Source organism: Salmo trutta, chromosome 34 (genome assembly GCF_901001165.1).
Source record: "Salmo trutta chromosome 34, fSalTru1.1, whole genome shotgun sequence".
NCBI classification, from domain to species: Eukaryota; Metazoa; Chordata; class Actinopteri; order Salmoniformes; family Salmonidae; genus Salmo; species Salmo trutta.
This window is the reverse complement of record NC_042990.1, coordinates 149,476-174,256: the sequence shown is the minus strand read 5'-3', so window position 1 is coordinate 174,256 and position 24,781 is coordinate 149,476. Positions and strand designations below refer to the sequence as shown.

Sequence of the window (24,781 nt, the reverse complement as noted above, 5' to 3'; positions counted from 1 at the left end):
TTCAGAGCAGCCTCTGTGTCCTGACTGAGACATTGTATGGAATGAACTTATAGGTCTGGGGTGGATAGGTATCTTCTATGTTGGATGTTGTGATTGACTGCGACAGCCACCCCATGGAGAGCAGCTCTCCTGGTGTGTTAGGGGTATAAACCTTTTTGTTGATCCCCACCCAAGGAAAAAACACCTGTTGTTTGGGTATCCTTAAGTACATATTGCCCCCCTACTGCTGAATTGATTAGAAAAAAAACATTGGTTCAAACACACATGCAGAGACACACACACACACACGGTGGGTTGAGAGAGGTCATGACATCCTTGGGAAAAAACTGCTGTTGTTGTGTTTCCTTATATACATATAGCCCCCCTACTGCTGAATTGATTAGAAAAAAACATTGGTTCAAACACACATGCAGAGAGACACACACACACGCCCATCTTTCCCAGAATCCTTTCTCTTGTGTTGAGAAACCGAGACAGACAGATTCATTCATTAAAGGTAAGATACAATTTTAAAACCCTTTATTTAATTATAAATCTTTAGTACGGACCTTTTAAACATACTATGCAATATTTAACCATGCCAGAATGTTTGTATACACAAAAAAAATAAAAAATACTACATATATATATATTATTACCACACAGTACTACACTTTAATACCCATTAAATGTTTAGATGTATAATTGTCTGTTGTAAGAAAGACTGTATTCATAAATAAGTAATTTTGATTATTTTCAAGATTCTCTCTGTGTGTGTAAATCCAGCTTCTAACCTGACACCAGGACACCCAGAGCCATAGAGAGTCTGATATTTCAGCCCCTTGAAGGTAAATGAGATGCTCGGGAAAAAAACAACTGTTGTTTGGGTTTCCTTATGTATATATGCCCCTCTACTGCTGAATTGATTAGAAAAAAACATTGGTTCAAACAGACATGCAGAGACACACACACACACACAACCCAACCTTTTCAGTTACATAGACAGAGAGAAACAGCCAGATATTTCTTTCAAAATCTTTAGTACCGAAATGCATACCTGTTACACATTTTTATTGAACTATTCCTTTCTTAAAGAAAAAGGCCGGGGGGGGGGGATCTATGGTCAACCAACACTTCCATCGGTCTCTAAACCACCATCTTCAAGATGTGACCGGTTCAGACATTGTCTCTTCCCCGCACGATATCCAGCTCCATCCAGGTTCCGTATGTTTGCCTTTCCCTGGATAGATCAACCTTCTTGCCTTTAGGCCCAGGTTCTGTCTTAAGGATAGAAGCGCCCATCGGCGTAAATGTTCACGATGTTGGAAAAGATTTCCAACTTGTTTCATCATGTCAAGGACTTTATGATAATCTCCCCAACTGAAGCTAAAGACAGGCACAAAATAGTTGACCTCCGTGCAGGCTTTTGAAAATACATACGAACTAACTGATTTGGTTGCATTTGAACTATTGAATTCGGCACAACCTAAAATTGTCACTTTGGAGTCTGGACTATATGCCACTGAAGAGATTCTTATGGCTTTCAAATCATCTCGCCCGCAGACTTCCTCTTCCAATGCGTACCCCGGGAGGGTTGTCCCACTCAGGGCCTGTTCGATCTGACATAGAGAAAGGCGTATCTTAAGCCATTCTCTCATCCACAACGCAAGAGGAAAAACTCCCTGCTTTTGGTTGAAAAAGGGTGCTGAGGCAGCTGTTTGTGAAAATCTTCACAGTTGAATCGCCCGGTTGGAAAATGTAACCCATATGGCCGTCACTCATATCCAGCACTCCATTAAAACAATTAGGGGCATCACAAAGAATGGCTTCGATGGTTTTGTCATTGTGTTCTTGACACGAAGGACACAATACACCAACAATTGGTCTAAGAGCCATGTTTAATTTCTTCTTTAGTGTTCTGGGGTTTCTCTCTCGAGGTCGCTCGTAGTGTTCACAGCTCTTACTTATACTCCGGCTGACCAACCCCGGACATTACTGTTTCAAATACAACTGCCAGGCCATAAGTTCACTACAACAGTGGCCATACTCTTTCAAATGTTCAAACCCATTCCACAGTTCAACGAGGTCACTACACATCAATCATCATGACAGCTTTAATGTAAACACATGCTTTACCCTAAACAGATGCATCAAATATTCAAACACAGTTCAACATGGGGTAGCATCAATCACCTTGACAGCTTTAATGTAAACACAGGCTTTAACATAAACAGATGCACTATCAGGTTACATAAACACTCACTCGATACCGAGAGAACTTCCGGACAGGATGTACATATTGTCACGCAGAATGACGCTGTTGAGACGAAGCAGGTACGGGTAGTAAAACCATTTAATAAACAACTGACATAGACGAGACAGGAACAGCTTAAGAAACAAATACAAAAGACAATCAATGAAGCAGCAGGGAACAGCTAGGGAACTGACAATTAGAGGGGAGGAAATAAACAGGATATAAGTGAGTCCAGGTGAGTCCAATAACGCTGATGCGAGTGACGAGGGAAGGTAGGTGTGAGTGATGGATGGCAGGAACGTGTGATGCAGGGTAATCTGGCGCCCTCAAGCGCCAGAGGAAGGGAAGAGCGGGAGCAGACGTGACACAGATATGGGCATTACCACGTGACCCATAAAATACCTCATCAATCACTTTTTGACCTGTGCCGAATACTGTATTCTCTCTTATGGATTTCACATGACCGGTAATACAGATACATATCTCTTGGTCGCAGATACCTTAAAAAAAAGGTAGGGGCGTGGATGAGAACCAGTCTGTGACCACCATTGGCTTCATGCAGCGCGACACATCTCCATCGCATAGAGTTGATCAGGTTATTGATTGTGACCTGTGGAATGTCGTCCCACTCCTTTTCAATGGCTGTGCGAAGTTGCTGTCAATCGAGAGTACACGTCAATCCAGAACATCCCAAACATGCACAATGGGTAACATGTATGGTGAGTATGCAGGCCATGGAAGAACTGGGTCATTTTCCGCTTTCAACAATTGTGTACAGATCCTTGTGACATGGGGCTTTGCACTATCATTCTAAAACATGAGGTGACGTCGGCAGATGAATGGCACGACAATAGGCCTCAGGATCTTGTCATGGTATCTCTGTGCATTCAAATTGCCATCGCTAAAATGCAATTGTGTTCGTTGACTGTAGCTTATGCCTGGCCATACCATAACCCCACCGCCACCATGGGTCCCTCTGTTCACAACATTGAAATCAACAAACCGCTTGCCCACACAATACCATACACGTGGTCTGCGGTTGTGAGGCCGGTTGAATGTACTGCCAAATTCTCTAAAATGACATTGGAGGCGGCTTATGGCAGAGAAATTAACATGAAATTCTCTTGCAACAGCTCTGGTGGACATTCCTACAGTCTGCATGCCAATTGCTGCTGAATTCTTTTGTGTTATCTGTGATCATTTTGTTTGTCTTTTGTAATTTCTTAATCATTGTACCTAAACTGTATGTGTAAACATGTATACGCAGGGCCCAGCTGTAAAAGAGACCTTAGTCTCAGTCTGTGTTCCTTGTTGAAATAAACATATAATAAAATTGCACGCTCCCTCAACTTGAGACATCTGTGACATTGTGTGGTGTGGCAAAACTGCAAATTTTTAGTGGCCTTTTATTGTCCCCAGCACAATGTGCACCTGTGTAATGGTCATGCTGTTTAAATAGCTTCTTGATATGCCACAACTGTCAGGTGGATGGATTATATTTGCAAAGGACAAGTGCTCACTAACAGGGATGTAAACAAATCTGTGCACAGAGATAAGACCATGGTGCTACAAGACCATGGTGCTTGCCTACGGAGCTGTGAGGGGAACGGCACCTCCGTACCTTCAGGCTCTGATCAGTCCCTACACCCAAAGAAGGCACTGCGTTCATCCACCTCTGGCCTGCTCGCCTCCCTACCTCTGCGGAAGCACAGTTTCCGCTCAGCCCAGTCAAAACTGTTCGCTGCTCTGGCACCCCAATGGTGGAACAAGCTCCCTCACGACGCCAGGACAGCGGAGTCAATCACCACCTTCCGGAGACACCTGAAACCCCACCTCTTTAAGGAATACCTGGGATAGGATTAAGTAATCCTTCTAACCCCCCCCCCTACCCTCCCCCCCAAAAAAGATATAGATGTGCTATTGTAAAGTGGTTGTTCCACTGGATATCATAAGGGGAATGCACCAATTTGTAAGTCGCTCTGGATAAGATCGTCTGCTAAATGACGTAAATGTAAATGTAATAAGCTTTTTGTGCGTATGGAACATTTCTGAGATCTTTTATTTCAGTGCATGAAACATGGGACCAACACTTCAAATTAAATTTTATTGGTCAGATATTTAGCAGATGTTATTGCGGGTGTAGCAAAATGCTTGTGTTGCATTTACATGTTGCGTTTATATTTTTGTTCAATGGACATATTGAATGCTTCATCAGTAGTTCCATCGTTTCAGTTAATTAACAGAAGAAAAAAACGTATCTTATTTCCAGACCATTTACTCATGTTCGGGGCCACCAATAATATTAAAATGGTTATGGTGTGTCACTCAGGGCTACAACAATGAGGTGAAGTAGCAAGAATAAAGTCTGCCAATAACTCCATGAATGAAGTGCAAAGTTAGCTGTGGGTGAATAATAGCCTGTTATGCTGACAAGGAAAAATACCTGGGGGAGGTTGCTGTGCACAGCACAGAATTACACGCTCTATGGCCCACCTATAGCGTTAGTCAGTCTAGCATTCCTTGACTTCATTCCAAGAATATTCAGTCATTATACGCCTAAAACAAAACAAAATGTGCACTTTGTGCCAAAATGCCCAGTTTTCTATTGTACCATGACAACTTTGGTAAGCACACAGGCTTTAGCTTAAACTAGTACACTCACTCAGTAGCACACTCACATGGTCTCCATGCAGGCAGTATCCAACAGGCCTCATCCAGAAACTGACATCCTGGCAAGGACACATAATGGCATCAGTAAATGTTTCATTTCAAAAAAAGTTATTGCAAACCCAAATATTAATGTTGAACTGTATTATGAAAGCACATTGTGATTTAGCCTACTTGTTAGAACTTTATCAAAATACAAATAAATAAATAAATCATATATGTTTTATTGTCATATACACCGGATAGGTGTAGTGAAATGTGTTGTTTTAAATGTTTTACCTGTCCATGTTGAACTTGCAACCTGAGAAAGTGGATCTTGATTGTAGTAACTTTCTCTGTTATCAACATAATATCTGTGAAACAATGAAATGTGTGTTCTGCACAATGTTAATCTTTCCTTTTACCAATGTCAAACAATCTCCATCCATCATTTGATAATTTGTGTGTGTTGGGTTTAAAGTTCCTGTAGGGTGTGTCTAAAACAATGTTTTCATTCACCACCCTTAATATAAATACTGTAACTGTTATTCAATAGCATCACATACAATTTCCTCAGCAGCTAATGAGCTAAAAACCATGAGTCACATCTGTCCATGAAGACCAGCTCAGAAAACCAATAGGTTAAAGGTGAAAATAGTCGGGAAACATTGCAGACAAATAGAACCAAACATTGGTTCCACATCCTTTGAAATTAATGCATATTACATATTATTACATAATTTGAGATTATGTAACCAATTACATTATTATGTTTAACAACACATTTGTGAGGAGATGCATTAGCCAAGCGGGCTCGAACCTAAGTGGTAGGAGACAGTGGGGTAAAGGGTTAGTTGAGCCATTCCTTGTTTCTAGGAAACCCATACACAAACGTTTGTGAAGGCAGAAACCATATGGAAATTGTGGTAAGCAAGTTAGGTCCAAAATATTTTGTATACAAGCTTCAAATGAGTGGATTCGGCTACTTCAGCCACACCTGTTGTGTATAAAATCGAGCACACAGCCATGCAATCTCCATAGACAAACATTGGCAGTAGAATGACCCGTTCTGAAGAGCTAGGATGCCAACTTTCCAATAAGTCAGTTTGTCAGATTTCTGCCCTGCTAGAGCTGCCCTGGTCAACTGTAAGTGCTGTTATTGTGAAGTGGAAAAGTCTAGGAGCAACAACGGCTCAGCCACTAAGTGGTAGGCCATACAAGCTCACAGAACGTGACCGCCGAGTGCTGAAGTGCATAGCGGTTGCAACACTCACTACCGAGTTCCAAACTCCCTCCGGAAGCAACGTCAGCACAATAACTGTTAGTCAGGAACTTCATGAAATAAGTTTTCATGGCTGAGCAGCCGCACGCAAGCCTCAGATCACCATGCGCATTGCCAAGCGTTGGCTGGAGTCGTGTTAAGCACACCTTCATTGGACTTTGTAGCAATCCAAATGCGTTCTCTGCAGTGATGAATCCCACTTCACCATCTGGCAGTCCGACGGATGAAGACAGGTTTGGCGGATGCCAGAAGAACACTACCTGTCCGAATGCATAGTGCCAACTGTAAAGTTTGATGGAGGAGGAATAATGGTGTGTTGCTGTTTGTCATGTTTTGTGGTAGGCCCCTTTGTTCCAGTGAAGGGAAATCTTAATGCTACAGCATATAATGACATTCAGGACAATTCTGTGCTTCCAACTTTGGGAAGGTCCTTTCCTGTTTCAGTATGACAATGTCGCCATGCACAAAGCGAGGTCCATACAGAAATGGTTTGTTGAGATCGGTGTGGAAGAACTTGACTGGCCTGCACAGAGCCCTGACCTCAACCCCATCAAACACCTTTGGGATGATTTGGAACGCCGACTGCGAGCCAGGCCTAATCGCCCATCATCAGTGCCCAACCTCACTAATGATTTTGTGGCTGAATGGAAGAAAGTCCCCGCAGCAATGTTTCAACATCTAGTGGAAAGCCTTCCCAGAAGAGTGGAGGCTGTTCTAACAGCAAAGAGGGGCCAACTCCATTTTAATGCCCATGATTTTGGAATGAGGTGTGCAACGAGCAGGTGTTCACATACTTTTGGTCTAGTAGTGTATCTCAACCAAACTAGATAGTTTTAAGCTGCAATATGAGGTCCGGAACCTAGCATGAAAGTGAATCCTTGTAGCTGTGTGGGCTAATAGAGTCAAAAAGGTTGCTTTGGGGTAAATTGTGTCATTTGGCTAGGGGCAAGTTGAGCCAATGGCTAATCATGTCCCTATGCTCAATTTACACCATGCCCAAGGTAAGTGACCACTTTTTTTGGACAAGCTATATTTTTAAACTGTCATATTAGCTGCTGGACATCTTGCATGTCCAAAAATCTTTGCGGGAAATAGTCATTTCTAAGCAATGCGGCCACATGTAGAAGAAGATGACAGCATGTCAGTCACACAGCGCGACCTTAAGAAAGATATACACACATACGAGAGGCATTTCTCACTCGGTACAAAAAGTGGATTTAATGTCTTTCTGATTATTTCCTAGTTACCGTCGTTCCACCTGCAACTGGAAACAGGCATTTATTTATAAGATGCCGGTGCCTTCCAAATCTAGAATGAAGGAAGTATCTCCAAGTAAAGGTAGGTTGAAAGTGTTCCCAAATCCTACGCTAGAACCCTTTACAGAGTAGGCCTACAGGGATCTAACTAGAGCTAGAGGTTCATTTGGTGGGTGCTATATTTGTTTTCTTCTATTTCACATGTACAAGTGTGTCATTTATACGCATGTGTGAATTGTATGTGTTTTTTGCATTTCCCACTCCCTGAGACACCCTCAGAGAGTGGGGTCACAGCCAGGGTCTGCCATTGTGGACGCGAAATTAGGGTTACGGTTAAGTGTCTTGCTGAAGGGCACATAGACAGATTTTTCACCTTGTCACTCTAACCACTAGGCTAACCCATTTAATTTGTGAAGACAGGCCACTTTCAGCAGTTTGATGATAGTAATACATAGGTCTACACTTTACAATAATCAATTTCACCTAATGTCATAAGGATGCTGGATGACCAACTCAACTGCAATCTATTAGTTGGGGATGGCATGCCATTAGATATAACATCTACTGAATATTACAATAACATTTCACTGAAGCTACCAAATGTCATCAATTTATCTATTTTTCATATTTATCAGTATGTTTTACTTAAACGCCCAATGCAGTCAAAAACGTGATTTTCCTGTGTGTTATATAATGGCCAGTTTATTAGGTACACCACCCAATTCACGAAAATGGTTTGCTCATGTGGCCGTGGCTTGCTATATAAAGCAGTCAGAAAGGCATCAAGGCATTCAGTTACTGTTCGATTGAATGTTAGAATGTGCAAAAGGAGTGACCTAAGCCATTTTGAGCGTAGTGTGATCGTCGGTGCCAGGCCTGCTGGTATCTCAGAAACAGCCGGCCTCCTGGGCTTTTCACAAACTAAGGTGCCTAGAGTTTACCGAGAATGATGCGACAACCAAAAAACATCCAGCCAGGGACAGTCCTGTGGGCGAAAACAGATTGTTGATGAGATGGCAAAAATCGTGCAAGCTAACAAGCGGGCCACAAACAGGCAAATAACGGCACAGCACAACAGTGGTGTGCAGAACGGCATCTCGGAAAGCACAACTCGTCTGTCCTTTTCACGGATGGGCTATTGCAGCAGACGACCACACCGGGTTCCACTCCAATCAGCTAAAAACAAGAAACATTAGCTCCAGTGGGCAAGCCATCACCAACACTGGACAATTTGAGGAATGGAAAAACATTGCCCTGTCCGACGAATCCCGGTTCCTGTTGCATCATGCTGATGGCAGAGCCAGAATTTGGCGTAAACAGCAAGAGTCCATGGACCCATTCTGCCTGGTGTCAACAGTACAGGCTGCTGGCGGTGTTGTAATGGTGTGGGGAATGTTTTCCTGACACATGTTAGGTCCCTTGATACCAATTGAGTAATGTTTCCATGCCCTGAAAAATTCAGGCTGTTCCGGAGGCAAAGGTACTAGTTGGGTGTACCTAATAAACTGAGAGTATACTTCCACACTTTGAGGTTGGAATAAAATCGTGAAAATGTTGATAAATCTTTTTTAGTGTAAGAGCTGCTTGAAAAGACCGCCTGAAACTTCAGCCTGTGGCAGTTTTTGCCAGGCAATAAATTAGTTAATAGTCCAATAAGAAATTGTATTTCTGACCAATTTCATTAAAAACAATGACAGTAAGGTACTTAATTGGTACTCAGAAATTATTTGATATTGAGATAAAAACGGCTTGATTGGACCGTTAAACTCTGCATTGTTGTGGATACAGGAAATGGTTTTGAGTTGCTAATAGAATACACATTAACAGCAACCAAGCCTCCGGATTGTATGGGCGTATGCCTATATAAGATTTGATAAGTGATAACAACTGGACAGAAGGGTTTGCCATGTACAGAGGTGACACCTGTCCTGGCAGGTGGCACCTGATAAAGGTGCCAGCTCTGTACTGATTGGCTGTTATCTGGAAGACCAACCAAATATAAGGCATGCACCCAGGAGCCCATCAAGCCAGTCATCCAGGTAAGAGATTTCAGATTTTTTGTAAAAGTTTTTTGAATAGTAGGTCTAGTCATGTAGGTCTACACAAAATCATATTATTACTCATTTCCCTTGACAATACTATGTTTGGGATGTTTCTGAAGTTATGTATTCTACCATATGTAGAATCCATTTGGAATGCCCTTTAGATGTTTTACTGTTTATACATTCCTGTCATTCTCACAATGGCTGTTATGTGGTGTCAGGGGATAACCATTTGTATTTGTTTTTTGGCCGTAAGGATGAAGGGGTCACTGCAATGCTTCGTGGTTCTGCTGCTTGGTGGTAAGTACGAGATAGTAAGCAAGCTATTTTTTGTGGACATGACTGTAGGATACTGTATTATAAAATCGGTGGTTCGAGCCCTGAATGCTGATTAGCTGAAAGCTGTGTTATAGCAGACCGTATACACAAATGACAAAATATACTATTTACTGTTCTAATTATGTTGGCAACCAGTTTATAATAGCAATAACCACCTCGGGGTGTGTGGTATTTGGCCAATATACCATGGCTAATGGCTTTATCCAGGCACTCCTTGTTGCGTTGTGCATAACAACAGCCTTTAGCCGTGGTATATGTAAGTGTCGTGTCTTTGGCATCATTAAACTGAAGACATGTTTATCAAATAACTCTCTGTAATTATTATTACGCGATTAAACTGATTAATCGTGTAACTGTAATTAACTAGGAGGTTGGGGGACCAAGGAAAATATTCAGTTTACAAAGTTATAATTTTCCTAATATAACTTTCAGATATTATAATTTCTGATCCATGAGTCCTCTGATTAATGATGTGTTAGTTTACCTCACGCCAGTCTCATTCCATAAATTGGTGGTTATCTGCACGAACCCAGTCTTCACTATGAGTCATCCACACATCAATTGTCTTAAAATCATTTCTTTACTAAACTAAATAATTCACAGAAATGCATAAACAGATATGGTTACAAGGAAATGATAGGAGAATGTGCCCTAGTGGGCTAAACCGGCATGGCGGCTTGTTACACAAAGAAAGGGGGTTGGGCTTGAATGAAAGAGCGGGAAGACTGAGGAACACAGAAAGCAGCTATGCCCTCGTAAATACAGTATCGTATGCATTCTAAATTACCGCCCATTTGGAAATGGAAAATGCAATAAATATTTACTCTGGGCTGCGCTTCGGTAGGTTGGTCGTAGATGCTGGCCGTGTTGGCCAACAGAGATCTTCCTGTCCTCGGAAGAATGTCACTGGTGGTAAAATGGATACGTATCTTCGTTGTGTGTTAGACTGGATACGTCGTCCGTCCTTTCCTAGCCCATGTTTACAGCGGCCGCTGCTAACTCAACGGCTAGGAAGTATCACTTCTGTAGTGAATAAGGGTTCAAAGTTCATACCATTCGCAACCAAAGCTCACGCTGAGGTTGGCTTAGTTCTGTACTTGACATGTGTGTCCTTTTAACGCAGAGGCTGCAGACCTCGCGTACCCGGAACTGGTGGTTACATTTCGTCACTGACTTATATAGTGGCGAGGGGAGAAGGGTGTGTTTCATCGTTTATAACCCCTGTCTCTTCACAGGTGCGGGCCACTGATTGGTCAGGGCTCTTTCCTTATGAAAACCCAATTCTCTCATTTGGAAGCTAAAATTACATTTAATCTCCTAACAAACAGTTTCAATATCAAACATTTAAATTGCACAACAATTCCATGTGAATCTGATAACTACAATGTGTAGACTTTCCCAGGTACAGTTTATGTCGTCCTGTCATCAGTCCTAATGTCTCAGATGACAACCGAACTGACATCCATACTCATTAAGTACCTGGTATATTTCCAACTGGTTCTATTACCGAAATATGGTTCCTTTCCACCCACTTGTTTGATGTTCCCAGACTCTCTATATTTAACAAAGGCTATTCAAAAGTCCTTCAGTAGGGTCAGAGAGAGAGGGGAAGGGAGAAAGGTATTTATGGGGGGGTCATAAACCTTACCCAATGGCCAACGTCATGACATAAGGGATAATCAACGAGGGGCTATGCTTTCTATGGAAAATAATGAACAACGTGGAAGGTGTGTTCCACGACACGCTAGCGGAGTGGAATTGACCTTCCAAGGAATTGCATTATTTTCCAGATTGTTTACCGTGCAAATATACAGTGCGTTATAGGGAAATAATGCATGATCTAGAATGCCCTTCAAGCCAATCAGAAATAAGTATTCAACAATGCCATGGTATAATCAAATATATTTTTGAACTATCTGTGTTTTAATGGTCATATACCACACCCTCTCGGGCCTTATCACTTAATTATACCATGGAATTGTGGCATACTTTTTTCTGATTGGCTTGAAGGTCATTCTGGAGCGTGTATTATTTACCTGTAAATTTGCACGGTAGAATTCAATGGCCATAGTTCATTTTTACAAGATTTGTTTGAGCTGCTTTTGAAAGCAAAAGTCGAATTGAAAACAGTATTGGTATTGTTGAATTGATTTTCATAATAGCGTGCTAGGTCTGATGGTTTTGGTTAACTAAACTAGGAAGTCTGTTTGGTTGGTTACCTTGGCAACTACTATAGGTAGTAAACTTGCGAGCTACTTCAGTGGATGTTGAACACATTTCTACCGGCAAATGTGTTAAATTATAGCCATGATGTAAAATAGATAATCAACTCGGGGCGTTGTGTCCTGACCTCCGTGGAAGGTCAGGACACACCTTCCACGTCGTTCATTATTTTCCATAGAATGCATAGCCCCTCGTTGATTAGCCTTACATATACTACAAAATCCTAAAGTAAGCGCTACATGATCGAGGGATACTACAATGTGAGTATAATATTCTATAGTAAGTATTACACATGATGAGAGAGAGAATCTCACCACAGCAGTTCAGGAACAAAAAAGAGCAGGAGACGTTGAAACTAACACTCTTTATAACATGAGATGTCTGGATTCAAAATCTGAGTTGTTGACCAATAGTATTACTGTAAGGTTAACCTCCAATTATATATCGGACCTACATGATGTAATCAAACAGAACCCTTGCTACCCAGAGGTGTGACAATGGGGGTTGGTGAGATCAACACAGAGAAGGCTGAATTCCTGAGAAGACAATAAAAACTTTTACAAAGTGTTGATAAGAAGAGTCACTTCGGGGGCTGCCCTACAGCACTAGATGATCGAGGGATACTACAGTGTGTAGTATAGTATACTACAAATTAGATAGTAAGGGACAGATTGCTATTTCCAAATCAAAACAAATCAAAGTTTATTTGTCACGTGCGCCGAAAACAACAGGTGTAGACCTTACAGTGAAATGCTTACTTACAGGCTCTAACCAATAGTGCAAAAAAGGTATTAGGTGAACAATAGGTAAGTAAAGAAATAAAACAACAGTAAAAAGACAGGCTATATACAGTAGTGAGGCTATAAAAGTAGCAAGGCTACATACAGACACCAGTTAGTCAGGCTGATTGAGGTAGTATGTACATGAATGTATAGTTAATGTGACTATGCATATATGATAAACAGAGAGTAGCAGCAGCATAAAAAAGAGGGGTTGGGGGGGCACACAATGCAATAGTCCGGGTAGCCATTTGATTACCTGTTCAGGAGTCTTATGGCTTGGGGGTAAAAACTGTTGAGAAGCCTTTTTGTCCTAGACTTGGCACTCCGGGACCACTTGCCATGCGGTAGTAGAGAGAACAGTCTATAACTGGGGTGGCTGGGGTCTTTGACAATTTTTAGGGCCTTCCTCTGACACCGCCTGAATGGCAGGCAGCATAGCCCCAGTGATGTACTGGGCCGTACACACTACCCTCTGTAGTGACTTGCGGTCAGAGGCAGAGCAATTACCATACCAGGCAGTGATGCAACCAGTCAGGATGTTGCAGCTGTAGAACCTTTTGAGGATCTCAGGACCCATGCCAAATCTTTTTAGTTTCCTGAGAGGGAATAGGCTTTGTTGTGCCCTCTTCACGACTGTCTTGGTGTTTTTGGACCATTCTAGTTTGTTGTTGATGTGGACACCAAGGAACTTGAAGCTCTCAACCTGCTCCACTACAGCCCCGTCGATGAGAATGGGGGCGTGCTCAGTCCTCCTTTTCCTGTAGTCTACAATCATCTCCTTAGTCTTGGTTACGTTGAGGGAAAGGTTGTTATTCTGGCACCACCCGGCCAGGTTTCTGATCTCCTCCCTATTGGCTGTCTCATCGTTGTCGGTGATCAGGCCTACCAATGTTGTGTCGTCTGCAAACTTAATGATGGTGTTGTTTACTGGGGAAGAGGGGTGGTCCAAAATAGGGGAGGGTTGTAAAACTTTTTTTGTTGCTCTGGGGCGGGTTGTGTGTTTTTTTTATTGGGTACAGGGGAGGGTAGTGCATTTTCCCCCCCTGGTTTACACTTGCTGTTAGCAGGTTTTACTTGCATGTGCCTCCCCTTTATCAAGGTGTTTAGGTACTTCCCTTTATCAAGGTGTTTAGGTACTTGCCTTATGCACTACACTTTACCATATGCTAACCTTTACAATACCACAGGTCACTATAGTCCACCTGTCTAATGGTCTATCCTGCACTCTATCCACCGTTCATAGTGACAATAGTGGTAGGTGGATCGTTTGTCCAGATCTACAATAGGCTAACTAGCAATCATACCACACATAAAAGCATTCAAAACGGCATCCATTGTAATATGACTCCATAAGAACCAATAGGAAAAGCTGATAGGCAGCGGAGAGGCCAGGTGTATCATTGCGCATGAAAGAACAGTGAAGATGTGACACACAGCTCAAAAATATCCCCTATTGATGTTGTTTAGGGACAATACAATTATCCTACCTAGACTAGCCTACAACACTACAATGCAATGAATAATAGCATTATTGTTTTCAAGCAAGTACAACATTCTACCCTAGGCTGTAGTGAAAATGTCATTTGAATAACTGCAACAACAAAAAATGTTAGCACAGCTGAAAACTGTTGTGTTGATTTAAAGAAGCAGTAAAACTGGCCTTCTTTAGACTAGTTGAGTATCTGGATCATCAGCATTTGTGGGTTCGATTACAGCCTCAAAATAGCCAGAAACAAAGGACTTTCTTCTGAAACAGTTTTCAGCTGTGCTAACATAATTGCAAAAGGGTTTTCTAATGATCAATTAGCATTTTAAAATGATAAACTGGATTAGCTAACACAACGTGCCATTGGAACACAGGAGTGATGGTTACTGATAATGGGCCTATGTAGATATTCCATAAAAAATCTGCCGTTTCCAGCTTTTTTACAAAAATATACACTACCATTCAAAAGCTTGGTCACTTAGAAATGTCCTTGTTTTTGAAAGAAAAGTACATTTCTTTGTCCATTAAAATAACATCAAATTGATCAGAAATACAGTGTAGACATTGCTAATGTTCTAAATGACTATTGAGTCATTTAGAACATTAGCAATGTCTACACTGTATTTCTGATCAATTTGATGTTATTTTAATGGACAAAGAAATGTACTTTTCTTTCAAAAACAAGGACATTTCTAAGTGACCAAGCTTTTGAACGGTAGTGTATATTTTTGTAAAAAATGTGACCCACAATGGTAATAAGTCCCTGACTTTTTTTGTGCAATCCCAGTCACTTTTAAAAATCTGTGCCTATATATGTATTTTTTGGATTGGTTTTGTCAGTTAATCCAAACTGTGCAGCAGCAATTTGATGAATGGACAGAGACATCTGTTACAAAACACCAAAAAGTTTAATGACATTGTGATATTGTCAAGCCTTAGATACTGGGTAATTTCACAAGGTAGGGAGTGAGGCTGTCCATGGGAAAAAAATAAAATCTTATAGCATAGCAAAGATTCAAAACAGCTGAAATTGTAAAATTGCGTAAGGCTTAGAACTCACTACTCAAAAGGCAACAAAAGTCAGATCTGTCTTATTTCTGTTGATATATATGGATTGTTTATAAAGCCAGGCACATTTAACTGTTAGGCTACCTTATTAAGATGGGGTTTCTCTCTCTTCACTTTTCTTAGATAAGGCAAGGGCTGTTTTCTCTTCTCACTCCGCCGCTGCTTCCGTCGCATTGTTCTCAACACCAATATACTGGTTAACTTTTCCATGATGCACATAGCAACATGGTCTAGGAAAAGGTGCCAATTCAACTGCGCATAGAAGATTAAGCTATGCTTCAGAACTGCAGACCACAGCTGCTATCCAATGCGGGTGAAAGCACATTGGTCATAAAATAATATGTTTTTTTTATTAGTGTTGCACCTAGGGTTGGAAAATTCCAGTAATGTTCTATAAATTCACTGGTTTTCCAAAAATCCTGGTTGGAGGATTCTGGATTTCCTGTTTATTCCATCCTGTATTTTGGGAAAACCAGGGAATTTATTGAAAGTTCCAGTAATTTTGCAACCCTAGTTGCACCATTGTTCTTCCATAATATAACCATATACAATTTCAGTAGCACATGTCTTAGAGTGATGGACTGTGCCATCCCCACAGCCTCCACAATGGATTAGTCCACTGAGACAGGCGCAACTCAGATTGGTGTCTTGTGCGCTATGAAAAAAAACATATTTGAGACTGCTTTAATTAAGAAATCTCAGTCGACCAAAATGGGGCCAGCTCCAGTAGGGAGGAATGTATTTTCTGTTTATCCAGATTGACAGTCTACTATTTTGGTGTTGAACAAGCAAACAATGATATTGAAGTGCCCAAAGTCGGTTTGCTTTGTTAATTGGTTGTGTGGTGCATTGGCACAGAAACCTGTTGGGGGAAAATTCGTTGCATATATTTTATATAATTATAAATATGGCATCAAAATGTAGAAAATCCGATTTCCCCATAGCTGATCATAGTGTAATGAAACTGTCATGTCTGCCCGCTCTCCTGCTCTCTGGTGCTCGAGGCCGCCAGGCTGCTCATCATTACGCACACCTGTCACCATCGTTACGTGCATCAGTGCTTCATTGGACTCACCTGGACTCCATCACATTATTAATTACCTCCCCTATATTTGTCACTTACTCAGTTTGTTTCCCGAGTCAGCATTAATGTCGTTATGTGTCCCTTGTCCAGACGCTGGTCGTGTTTTGTTTCCTGTCTGTTTATTCATTAAATATTCACTTCCTGTACTTGCTTCTCATCTCCCAGCGTCTATACTTACAGAAACAGACAGGAAGACTGAGCTCGTCTGTGGTGGTTGGCGAACCCTCAACCTTCTTGCCCGTAGCCCTGTGTGGGGTCTACTGTGCCACAAAAGCATGAAGTCACATAAACATTCATAAACACAGGATCGCTACAGTTATTGTTATTTGTTCTTGTCAACATTATTTTGAGTTAATTATATGAGGAGGGAGTGTGTTCATTTTATTTTACAGTACAAGGGGAGGATCATGTGGCAAATGTTTTTTATGTTTGGGAGGGGGTGCATTTTTGGGGGGATAACACCTTCAGTTGGACCTGCCTCTCCCCCCAGTAAATTTTGATCTGTTCCTAAGTTCTACACATGATCTAGGAATACTACAGTGTGGAGCATAGTATTCTAAAGTATACTGTACTACACTTTACTACGGAATTTGATAGTAAACTGTAGTAATTTTTTCATGTGGGGTGTTGTTTTTCTCCTGAAAATTACCAAGGTTTGTCTTTGACTTCAAGCTAAACTGAGTCAGATAACAAAGGTTTTTTCCCTTACTAAATCATAATATTATCATTATCTCGCACTATTCTAACTGCACTATTAACTTTACCTTCAGAATTTATGTTGCATCAAAAATAGAGAGTGTGATGTTGGTGGCTTGCATAATTGTTATCCTTAGTGAACTTTAAGTTTTTTCCATAGATTTTATGAACATTTTTGAAACATTGTTTTCTAGGACTTTGCTCTGCTGGGCCAGCAGGGAAAGAGTTTGCCACAGCCTTCATGCAAAATTATATTGAAGACTATAAAGGCTCAAGCTTTAAGATTGAAGTGGCATCTCCCCCCATCTCCCTCCAACCCACTAAGGTCAAGGTAACTGCCCTTGGGAAGGACTATGAGAAGACAGTTGACCCTGGTAAAAGCGTGACCTTTGACCTACCCAAAGGAGTAGAGATGATTGGCAGCAAGAAGAACTTCCCCACTGTCCTGATCGAAGCTTCCCAGGAGGTCACAGTGTTGTCATTCAACTACAAAAAGGAAACAGCTGACACCTCTGTCGTCTACCCCTTGAAGGACTGGGGAACAGAGTATTTCATCTTCACCCCCATGTCGACCGCTGGTGATAGGTTCTCCAAAGAGTTTTCCATCATCAACTACAAAGAGAAGAACTTTGGGGTTGAGGTCTATCTGACTGGCCCGGTGACATTCCAAAGGCAAAAGTATTTTGCAGGCAGCAAGCTGACAATCGATCTTATGCCCTTTGAGAGTGTACAGATTCAGAGCCAGTTTGATCTGAGTGGCACCAACGTGATTTCTAAGTTTCCAGTAGGAGTTCTCTCAGGACACAGCTGTGCTAAGAAATATACTGGCTGCAACCACGTCTATGAGCAGCTCCAGCCCGTTAAGAGTTGGGGGAAGGAATTCATTGTTGCACCACTACCTTTCCATAAAGACATCAACAGATATGATAGTCTTTACATCCAAACATCTCAGTTCACTCAAGTCAAAGTGATTCAAACTGGTATCGATTACCTTACACTACCAATGTTCCCAGGACAAACGTTGGAGCTCATTGTCACCTGGCCAAATTCCTATTACTTGAGTGCTGACAAAGGCATTCAGGTCCTGTATGAGTTCAATGGAGGTGACATAGGAAAGAAGCAATACTACGACCCTTTTCTGTTCACCATTCTACCAACTGATCAATTCAGCACTTCATACGCTCTAGAAGGGCAAGCTGGCTTCCACAACATGTTCGTAATGGTGGCTCTTACCAAGGACCTGGGTGGGTTCACGGTAGACAAGCTTCCAATGCCCTTAAACATCGAGTGGCACAAAGTGGGCGGAACCGAGTACTCATGGGCTGAGGTCTTGTATGGCACTGGAGCTAGCTTCCAGCAGATAGCCCACGCTAACTCCCCATTCGCTATCTACAGCATTGGTGGGGCTTATGCCAATGGCTATGGATCCCCTGCCTCTGGTAACCCAGGTATGTCAATCAAATGTGTCATATTGTGTATCAAGCAACAGTTATTCTCCCAAGGGTGACTGGTGAACACTAGCTGCGTGACAGTGTAACCATACTTTTCTTATAATTTCTGCCCTTAATCCCCCCAAAAGATGTCCCTGAATGCCCAGAGAACAGCCACTATGAGGTGTGTGGAAGGGGCTGCCCTGCCACCTGTGAAGACCCAGAAGGTCCCTCCATGTGCAAAACCAGTTGTGTGAAGAGCTGTATGTGTGACAAGGGCTATGTACTTAATGGAACAAAGTGTGTGCCCCTCTCGCAATGTGGTTGTCTTTACAATGATAAATACTACAAAAATGGCCAAGTCTTCCATCCCAATGGGCTCTGTCAGGAGGAGTGCACATGCAATGGCAAGGTATGTTTACATTGGTCTTAGTAAGAAATGCTAGTCATATATTTGCCGTTTGGTCCATTTTCTGTATTTTTGTTTAAATTCTGTACATACTTCAAATGTAGCTGTATGTGTATTAACATTTCGGAACGATACATGGTTTAGTTGAACTTTTTAATATTTGAGCAAAGAAACATATTTGCCCTTGATCTAATCAAGTGTTACTCTATACATCCAAACAATAAAAGTTTTTTGATGTGAAGGATATTTTCATGGCTTAATTATGTCTTATTTTATTGATCAGGTGAAGTGTGTGAAGTTCAGCTGTGGCCCCCATGAGACGTGTGAGGTGAAGAATGGTGTCAGGGATTGCCAGGCTGTTGGAAAGGGAGTCTGCACCATCTCAGGTGACCCACATTACAAGACCTTTGACAACAGCTTATATGACTTCCAAGGTACCTGCACCTACACTGCAGCTCAAGGCTGCTATCTAGAGGGGACACGCCTCAACCCCTTCTCTGTTGTGGTGGAGAATGAGAAGTGGTACGCCATGTCAAATAATCCAAAGGTATCTGTTGCCAAGCTTGTGGCTGTAGAAGTCTATGGCAATACCCTGGTTCTAAGGAGGAATCAAGCAGGAATGATAATGGTTAGTATTTAATTTGACTGGTATGAAAAATGCACCCATACTATTTTTGTATTTGATTAATTAGCATGAGACAATTCCATAATCACTTTAAGAAAATAATAGGTCATAAAGTATATAACTAACCTAGTGCATATAATTAGATAAGGCTTGATACTAGCCATTTGTTATTGTCATATTTGATATGCCATTCATCCAGGTAAATGGAATTATGATGAGCCTCCCTGTGAATCTTAACAACGGAACAGTGCAGGCCTACCAAGAGGGCACCTATGATGTCATCACAACAGACTTTGGCCTGAGAGTCACCTATGACCTTGTGTACCACATCGTTGTCACTGTCCCTGGCAACTACCGCGGCAAGACCTGTGGTCTGTGTGGCAATTTCAATGATAACAAGACTGATGAGTTTCAACTGCCTGATGGGAAAGTAACCAAGAACCTCCTGACCTTTGGGGCAGCCTGGAAGATCAGTGTGCCACATGTGGTTTGTGAGGATGGCTGCAGCGGAGAATTCTGCCCGAAGTGTGGGGCAAAGAAGAAACTCATTTTTGAGGCTGACTGTAGCATCATCACAAACCCTCAAGGTCCCTTCGTTGCCTGCCACAATGTGATAGACCCCACCTCTTACTTCAGAGATTGTGTCTATGATGTCTGCTTGTCTGAGGGAGACCGCAAGGTTCTCTGTCAAAGCATATCAGCATACATGATTGACTGCCAGGACTTTGGGGTGAACATCAGTAACTGGAGAACAGCAACCTTCTGTCGTAAGTATTTAGTAGTGTGTGGATTGGGACACATTTGGCTTTGGCTTTCTTTTGTATATATATTCGGGCTGTATATTCTGATTATTGATTTCAGCACCATTTCATCAGGTCAAATTCCTGGTACATGTAAATGTATTTGGCGAATAAGGTGATTTTGATTTCTGCAGTCTGGAGTATTGAGTGTTGTGGCTGGACACAATATTGCATGTCTAATCACTTAGTCTATTCCTGTGTAGCCCTGGACTGTCCTGCCAACAGCCACTACCAGAGCTGCTCTGAGATCTGTGCCACCCCATGTCCCGGCCTCTCTGACATTATCACCTGCCCCACCACCTGTGCTGAGGGCTGTGCCTGCAATGCAGACTACTACTTCAATGGGACAGGCTGTGTTAAGTGGGACCTGTGCAGCTGTTACCACAAAGGACACACCTACAAGGTGGGGTTTACAGTGGGGGAAAAAAGTATTTGATCCCCTGCTGATTTTGTACGTTTGCCCACTGACAAAGAAATGATCAGTCTATAATTTTAATGGTAGGTTTATTTGAACAGTGAGAGACAGAATAACAACAAAAATATAGAGAAAAACGCATGTCAGAAATGTTATAAATTGATTTGCATTTTAATGAGGGAAAGAAGTATTTGACCCCCTCTCAATCAGAAATATTTCTGGCGCCCAGGTGTCTTTTATACAGGTAACGAGCTGAGATTAGGAGCACACTCTTAAATGGAGTGCTCCTAATCTCAGTTTGTTACCTGTATAAAAGACACCTGTCCACAGAAGCAATCAATCAATCAGATTCCAAACTCTCCACCACGGTCAAGACCAAAGAGCTCTCCAAGGATGTCAGGGACAAGATTGTAGACCTACACAAGGCTGGAATGGGCTACAAGACCATCGCCAAGCAGCTTGGTGAGAAGGTGACAACATTTGGTGCGATTATTCGCAAATGGAAGAAACACAAAAGAACTGTCAATCTCCCTCGGCCTGGGGCTCCATGCAAGATCTCACCTCGTGGAGTTGCAATGATCATGAGAACGGTGAGGAATCAGCCCAGAACTACACGGGAGGATCTTGTCAATGATCTCAAGGCAGCTGGGATCATAGTCACCAAGACAACCCGCAAGGTCCCCCTGCTCAAGAATACATATACATGCCCGTCTGAAGTTTGCCAATGAACATCTGAATGACTCAGAGTACAACTGGTGAAAGTGTTGTGGTCAGATGAGACCAAAATGGAGCTCTTTGACATCATGTAACGGCTGTCGGGAGAGAGAGTAGACCAAGGTGCAGTGGAGTTAGTGTTCATCTTGAAATTTAATTCGAACAAAGAGAACACTACAAAAATGAACAAAACACGACAGCAAAACAGTCCTGTTAGGAAACACTCTAAACAGAAACAATCCCCCACAAAACCCAAAGGAAAAACAGGCTCCAATGAACTACAGCTGTGCCTGATTGGGAGCCACACACGGCCCGAAACAAAGAAATACAAAAACATAGAAAAATGAACATAGAACGCCCACCTAATGTAACACCCTGGCCTAACCAAAAATAAAGAACAAAAACCCCTCTCTATGGCCAGGGCGTTACACATCAACTCAACTCGCCGTGTTTGGAGGAGGAGGAATGCTGCCTATGACCCCAAGAACACCATCTCCACCGTCAAACATGGAGGTGGAAACATTATGCTTTGGGGGTGGTTTCCTGCTAAGGGGACAGGACAACTTCACCGCATCAAAGGGACGATGGACGGGGCCATGTACCATCAAATCTTGGATGAGAACCTCCTTCCCTCAGCCAGGGCATTGAAAATGGGTCGTGGACGGGTATTCCAGCATGACAATGACCCAAAACACACGGCCAAGGCAACAAAGGAGTGGCTCAAGAAGAAGCACATTAAGGTCCTGGAGTGGCCTAGCCAGTCTCCAGACCTTAATCCCATAGAAAATCTGTGGAGGGAGCTGAAGGTTCGAGTTGCCAAACGTCAGCCTCGAAACCTTAATGACTTGGAGAAGATCTGCAAAGAGGAGTGGGACAAAATCCCTCCTGAGATGTGTGCAAACCTGGTGGCCAACTACAAGAAGAGTCTGACCTCTGTGATTGCCAACAAGGGTTTTGCCACCAAGTACTAAGTCATGTTTTGCAGAGGGGTCAAATACTTATTTCCCTCATTAAAATGCAAATCATTTTCTAACATTTTTGACATGCGTTTTTCTGGATTTTTTTGTTGTTATTCTGTCTCTCATTGTTCAAATGAACCTACCATTAAAATGATAGACTGATCATTTCTTTGTAGGTGGGCAAACGTACAAAATCAGCAGGGGATCAAATACTTCCCCCCCCCAATGTACCTAGAACATACACCAACAATGTGTAGTGTTTACATTACAATAGAAGAATATGTACCACAAATACACATTATTGTCAGATGTATATATTTCAGTAAATATGTGTATACTGTAATGTATAGTAGTGGATAGTCCAAGAAGGTATTAGTCAATGTAAATTCAAAGATAAAATGTATGTATCTATATGATAAGAACTGCATCCTTATAACGCTGCCACAATAACAATGTACTGTACCTATTTTTCTCCCTCAGATTGGTGAGTCTGTGTTGTCAGAGGATTGCCAGGAGCTCTGCACCTGCACTGCCTCTGGTGATGTGAAGTGTGAGGCCACCAAGTGCAAGGCTGATGAGAGCTGCCAGGTCAAGGATGGTCACCGGGGCTGCTATCTCAAAAAGTGTTTGTTGGAGACTAATGGCGCCTTCACCCTTTTCAATGGAAGAAGTGGCGCAATCTCAGCCATGGGGGCCTATGAGATCATCAAAGTTTGTGACAATGCTCTTGTGGAAGAGTGGTTCAGAGTGGTGGTGACCTTGCAGGACTGTGGGAAGACTGGCCTCAAGAGTGTTGTTGCGGTGTATGTCTACTTTAATGACCTGATTGTCACTGTCAACAGCAAGCATGAAACATGGGTGAGTCACCTCGTATATTTATTGTTAAATATTGTTTATGGATGACACCAATTCCCTTCAGTATCTAGGATTGTCAGATGGTATACTACGCCATCAGTGTTACTTTCTCTTTCAATGTTGTTCACAGATAAACGGTAAGAAGGTGACTCTACCACGCCTGCTGAGTAATGAGGTCTCAGTGATGGTCTCTGACAAGATAGTGATGATTGAGAGGATGTCAGGCCTTCAGGTGTCATACAGCCTTTCTCAGGAGATCATAGTGACAGTGAGTGCCCACATGGCTGACAAGGTGTGTGGAGCGTGTGGAAGACTGAATCCTTCAGGAGACATCCCGGGCCCTAGTCTCAACTGGACTATGCAGGAATACATGGACGGCTGGAATGCACCGGACTTCCCAACCTGCAGGTGAGTAACTGTATAAATCTGAAACGGATTCAAATCTGAAAAGCAATCAATAACATTCAAGTTGTGAAAATGTATACTTAATTCGGGTGAAAGCTTCCTCAGTTGTATGCTCTTTGACCCCTTACAGTGGCAGCCTTTGAACACCTTGGAACATTCTTTCATCCACAAGACAATTTAACTAACCAGATTAATCACCTCTGATAGAGAATCAGTCTTCAATAAATGTTTGTGATAACTTTAATTCTATTCTTACCGAACAATTACATTTTGTGAAATTATTCTGTAAAAACCAAACAATAAAATGTTGACAAGAAAAGCATCAATGATTGATGTATTGGCTCTACTGTACTTCTCCAGATGATAATTAATTATGTACACAGAAGTATATGGCCTCCTTGTGATGTCATGTTCGGACATACAGTGCATTGTGCAAGGGGTATATAGGCTTCCACTATCTTCATATTTCACTATTTTAAAATTAAATTTAAAAAGGGATTACAGCTGTGAATAATTTTGGATAAGATTCTTTAAACCATGTCAAACTCTTATGGCAACATTTATCCATTGTTTTTGTCAAAATTCCTCAAGCTCATTACATTTGGTTGGGAATCTAACTTTTTACCTGGGATTTGTTTCCTTTCATATGTATTTTGATCCTGAAAAACTCTCTAGTCCCTGCAGGTGACAAGCATGCCCATAACATGATGCTGGACATTACTACAGTAGTTATTATATTATAGTAAAAGTATGTTTACACTATAGTAAAATGTAAACACTACAGTCATGTCCGCAACACTACAGTAAATACTGCATTAGTCCTCAAAAACACTACAGTGAGTACTGCTTTATGCAGACTTTATTAATGTAATGACTTCTAAAGGTGCCTCCACCAAGCATCAACTCTGGGGTGTGAAGACATCTTAGTTTTTAAAATTTGTATTAATTAGAATGTTCTGTAATTTTCATCCAGAGATGTCATCCTTTTTTAAATTTAATTTTAAGGCAGCAAAATGTGAAGACTGTGCAAGG

General features: G+C 41.8%; 1 protein-coding gene across 1 annotated transcript; it reads left to right on the top strand.

The window, feature by feature from the left end:
* The first annotated feature begins 9,692 nt into the window (after window positions 1-9,692).
* Window positions 9,693-24,075, top strand: LOC115173262 (IgGFc-binding protein). The gene is made up of 9 exons (XM_029731184.1): window positions 9,693-9,759; window positions 17,332-18,585; window positions 18,717-18,979; window positions 19,260-19,604; window positions 19,801-20,368; window positions 20,605-20,804; window positions 22,970-23,347; window positions 23,475-23,752; window positions 23,880-24,075. The coding sequence occupies exons 1-9, from the start codon at window positions 9,717-9,719 to the stop codon at window positions 23,890-23,892; spliced, it is 3,342 nt and encodes a 1,113-aa protein (XP_029587044.1). The 5' UTR covers window positions 9,693-9,716; the 3' UTR covers window positions 23,893-24,075.
* The last annotated feature ends 706 nt before the right edge of the window (window positions 24,076-24,781 follow it).

Excerpts from the sequence above, each read along its gene's own strand:
- LOC115173262 (XM_029731184.1), top strand. The coding sequence starts at position 9,717 with ATGAAGGGGTCACTGCAATGCTTCGTGGTTCTGCTGCTTGGTG. Across the intron at positions 18,586-18,716 it reads CCCTGCCTCTGGTAACCCAG|ATGTCCCTGAATGCCCAGAG; the intron begins GTATGTCAATCA and ends TCCCCCCAAAAG. Across the intron at positions 18,980-19,259 it reads AGTGCACATGCAATGGCAAG|GTGAAGTGTGTGAAGTTCAG; the intron begins GTATGTTTACAT and ends TTTATTGATCAG.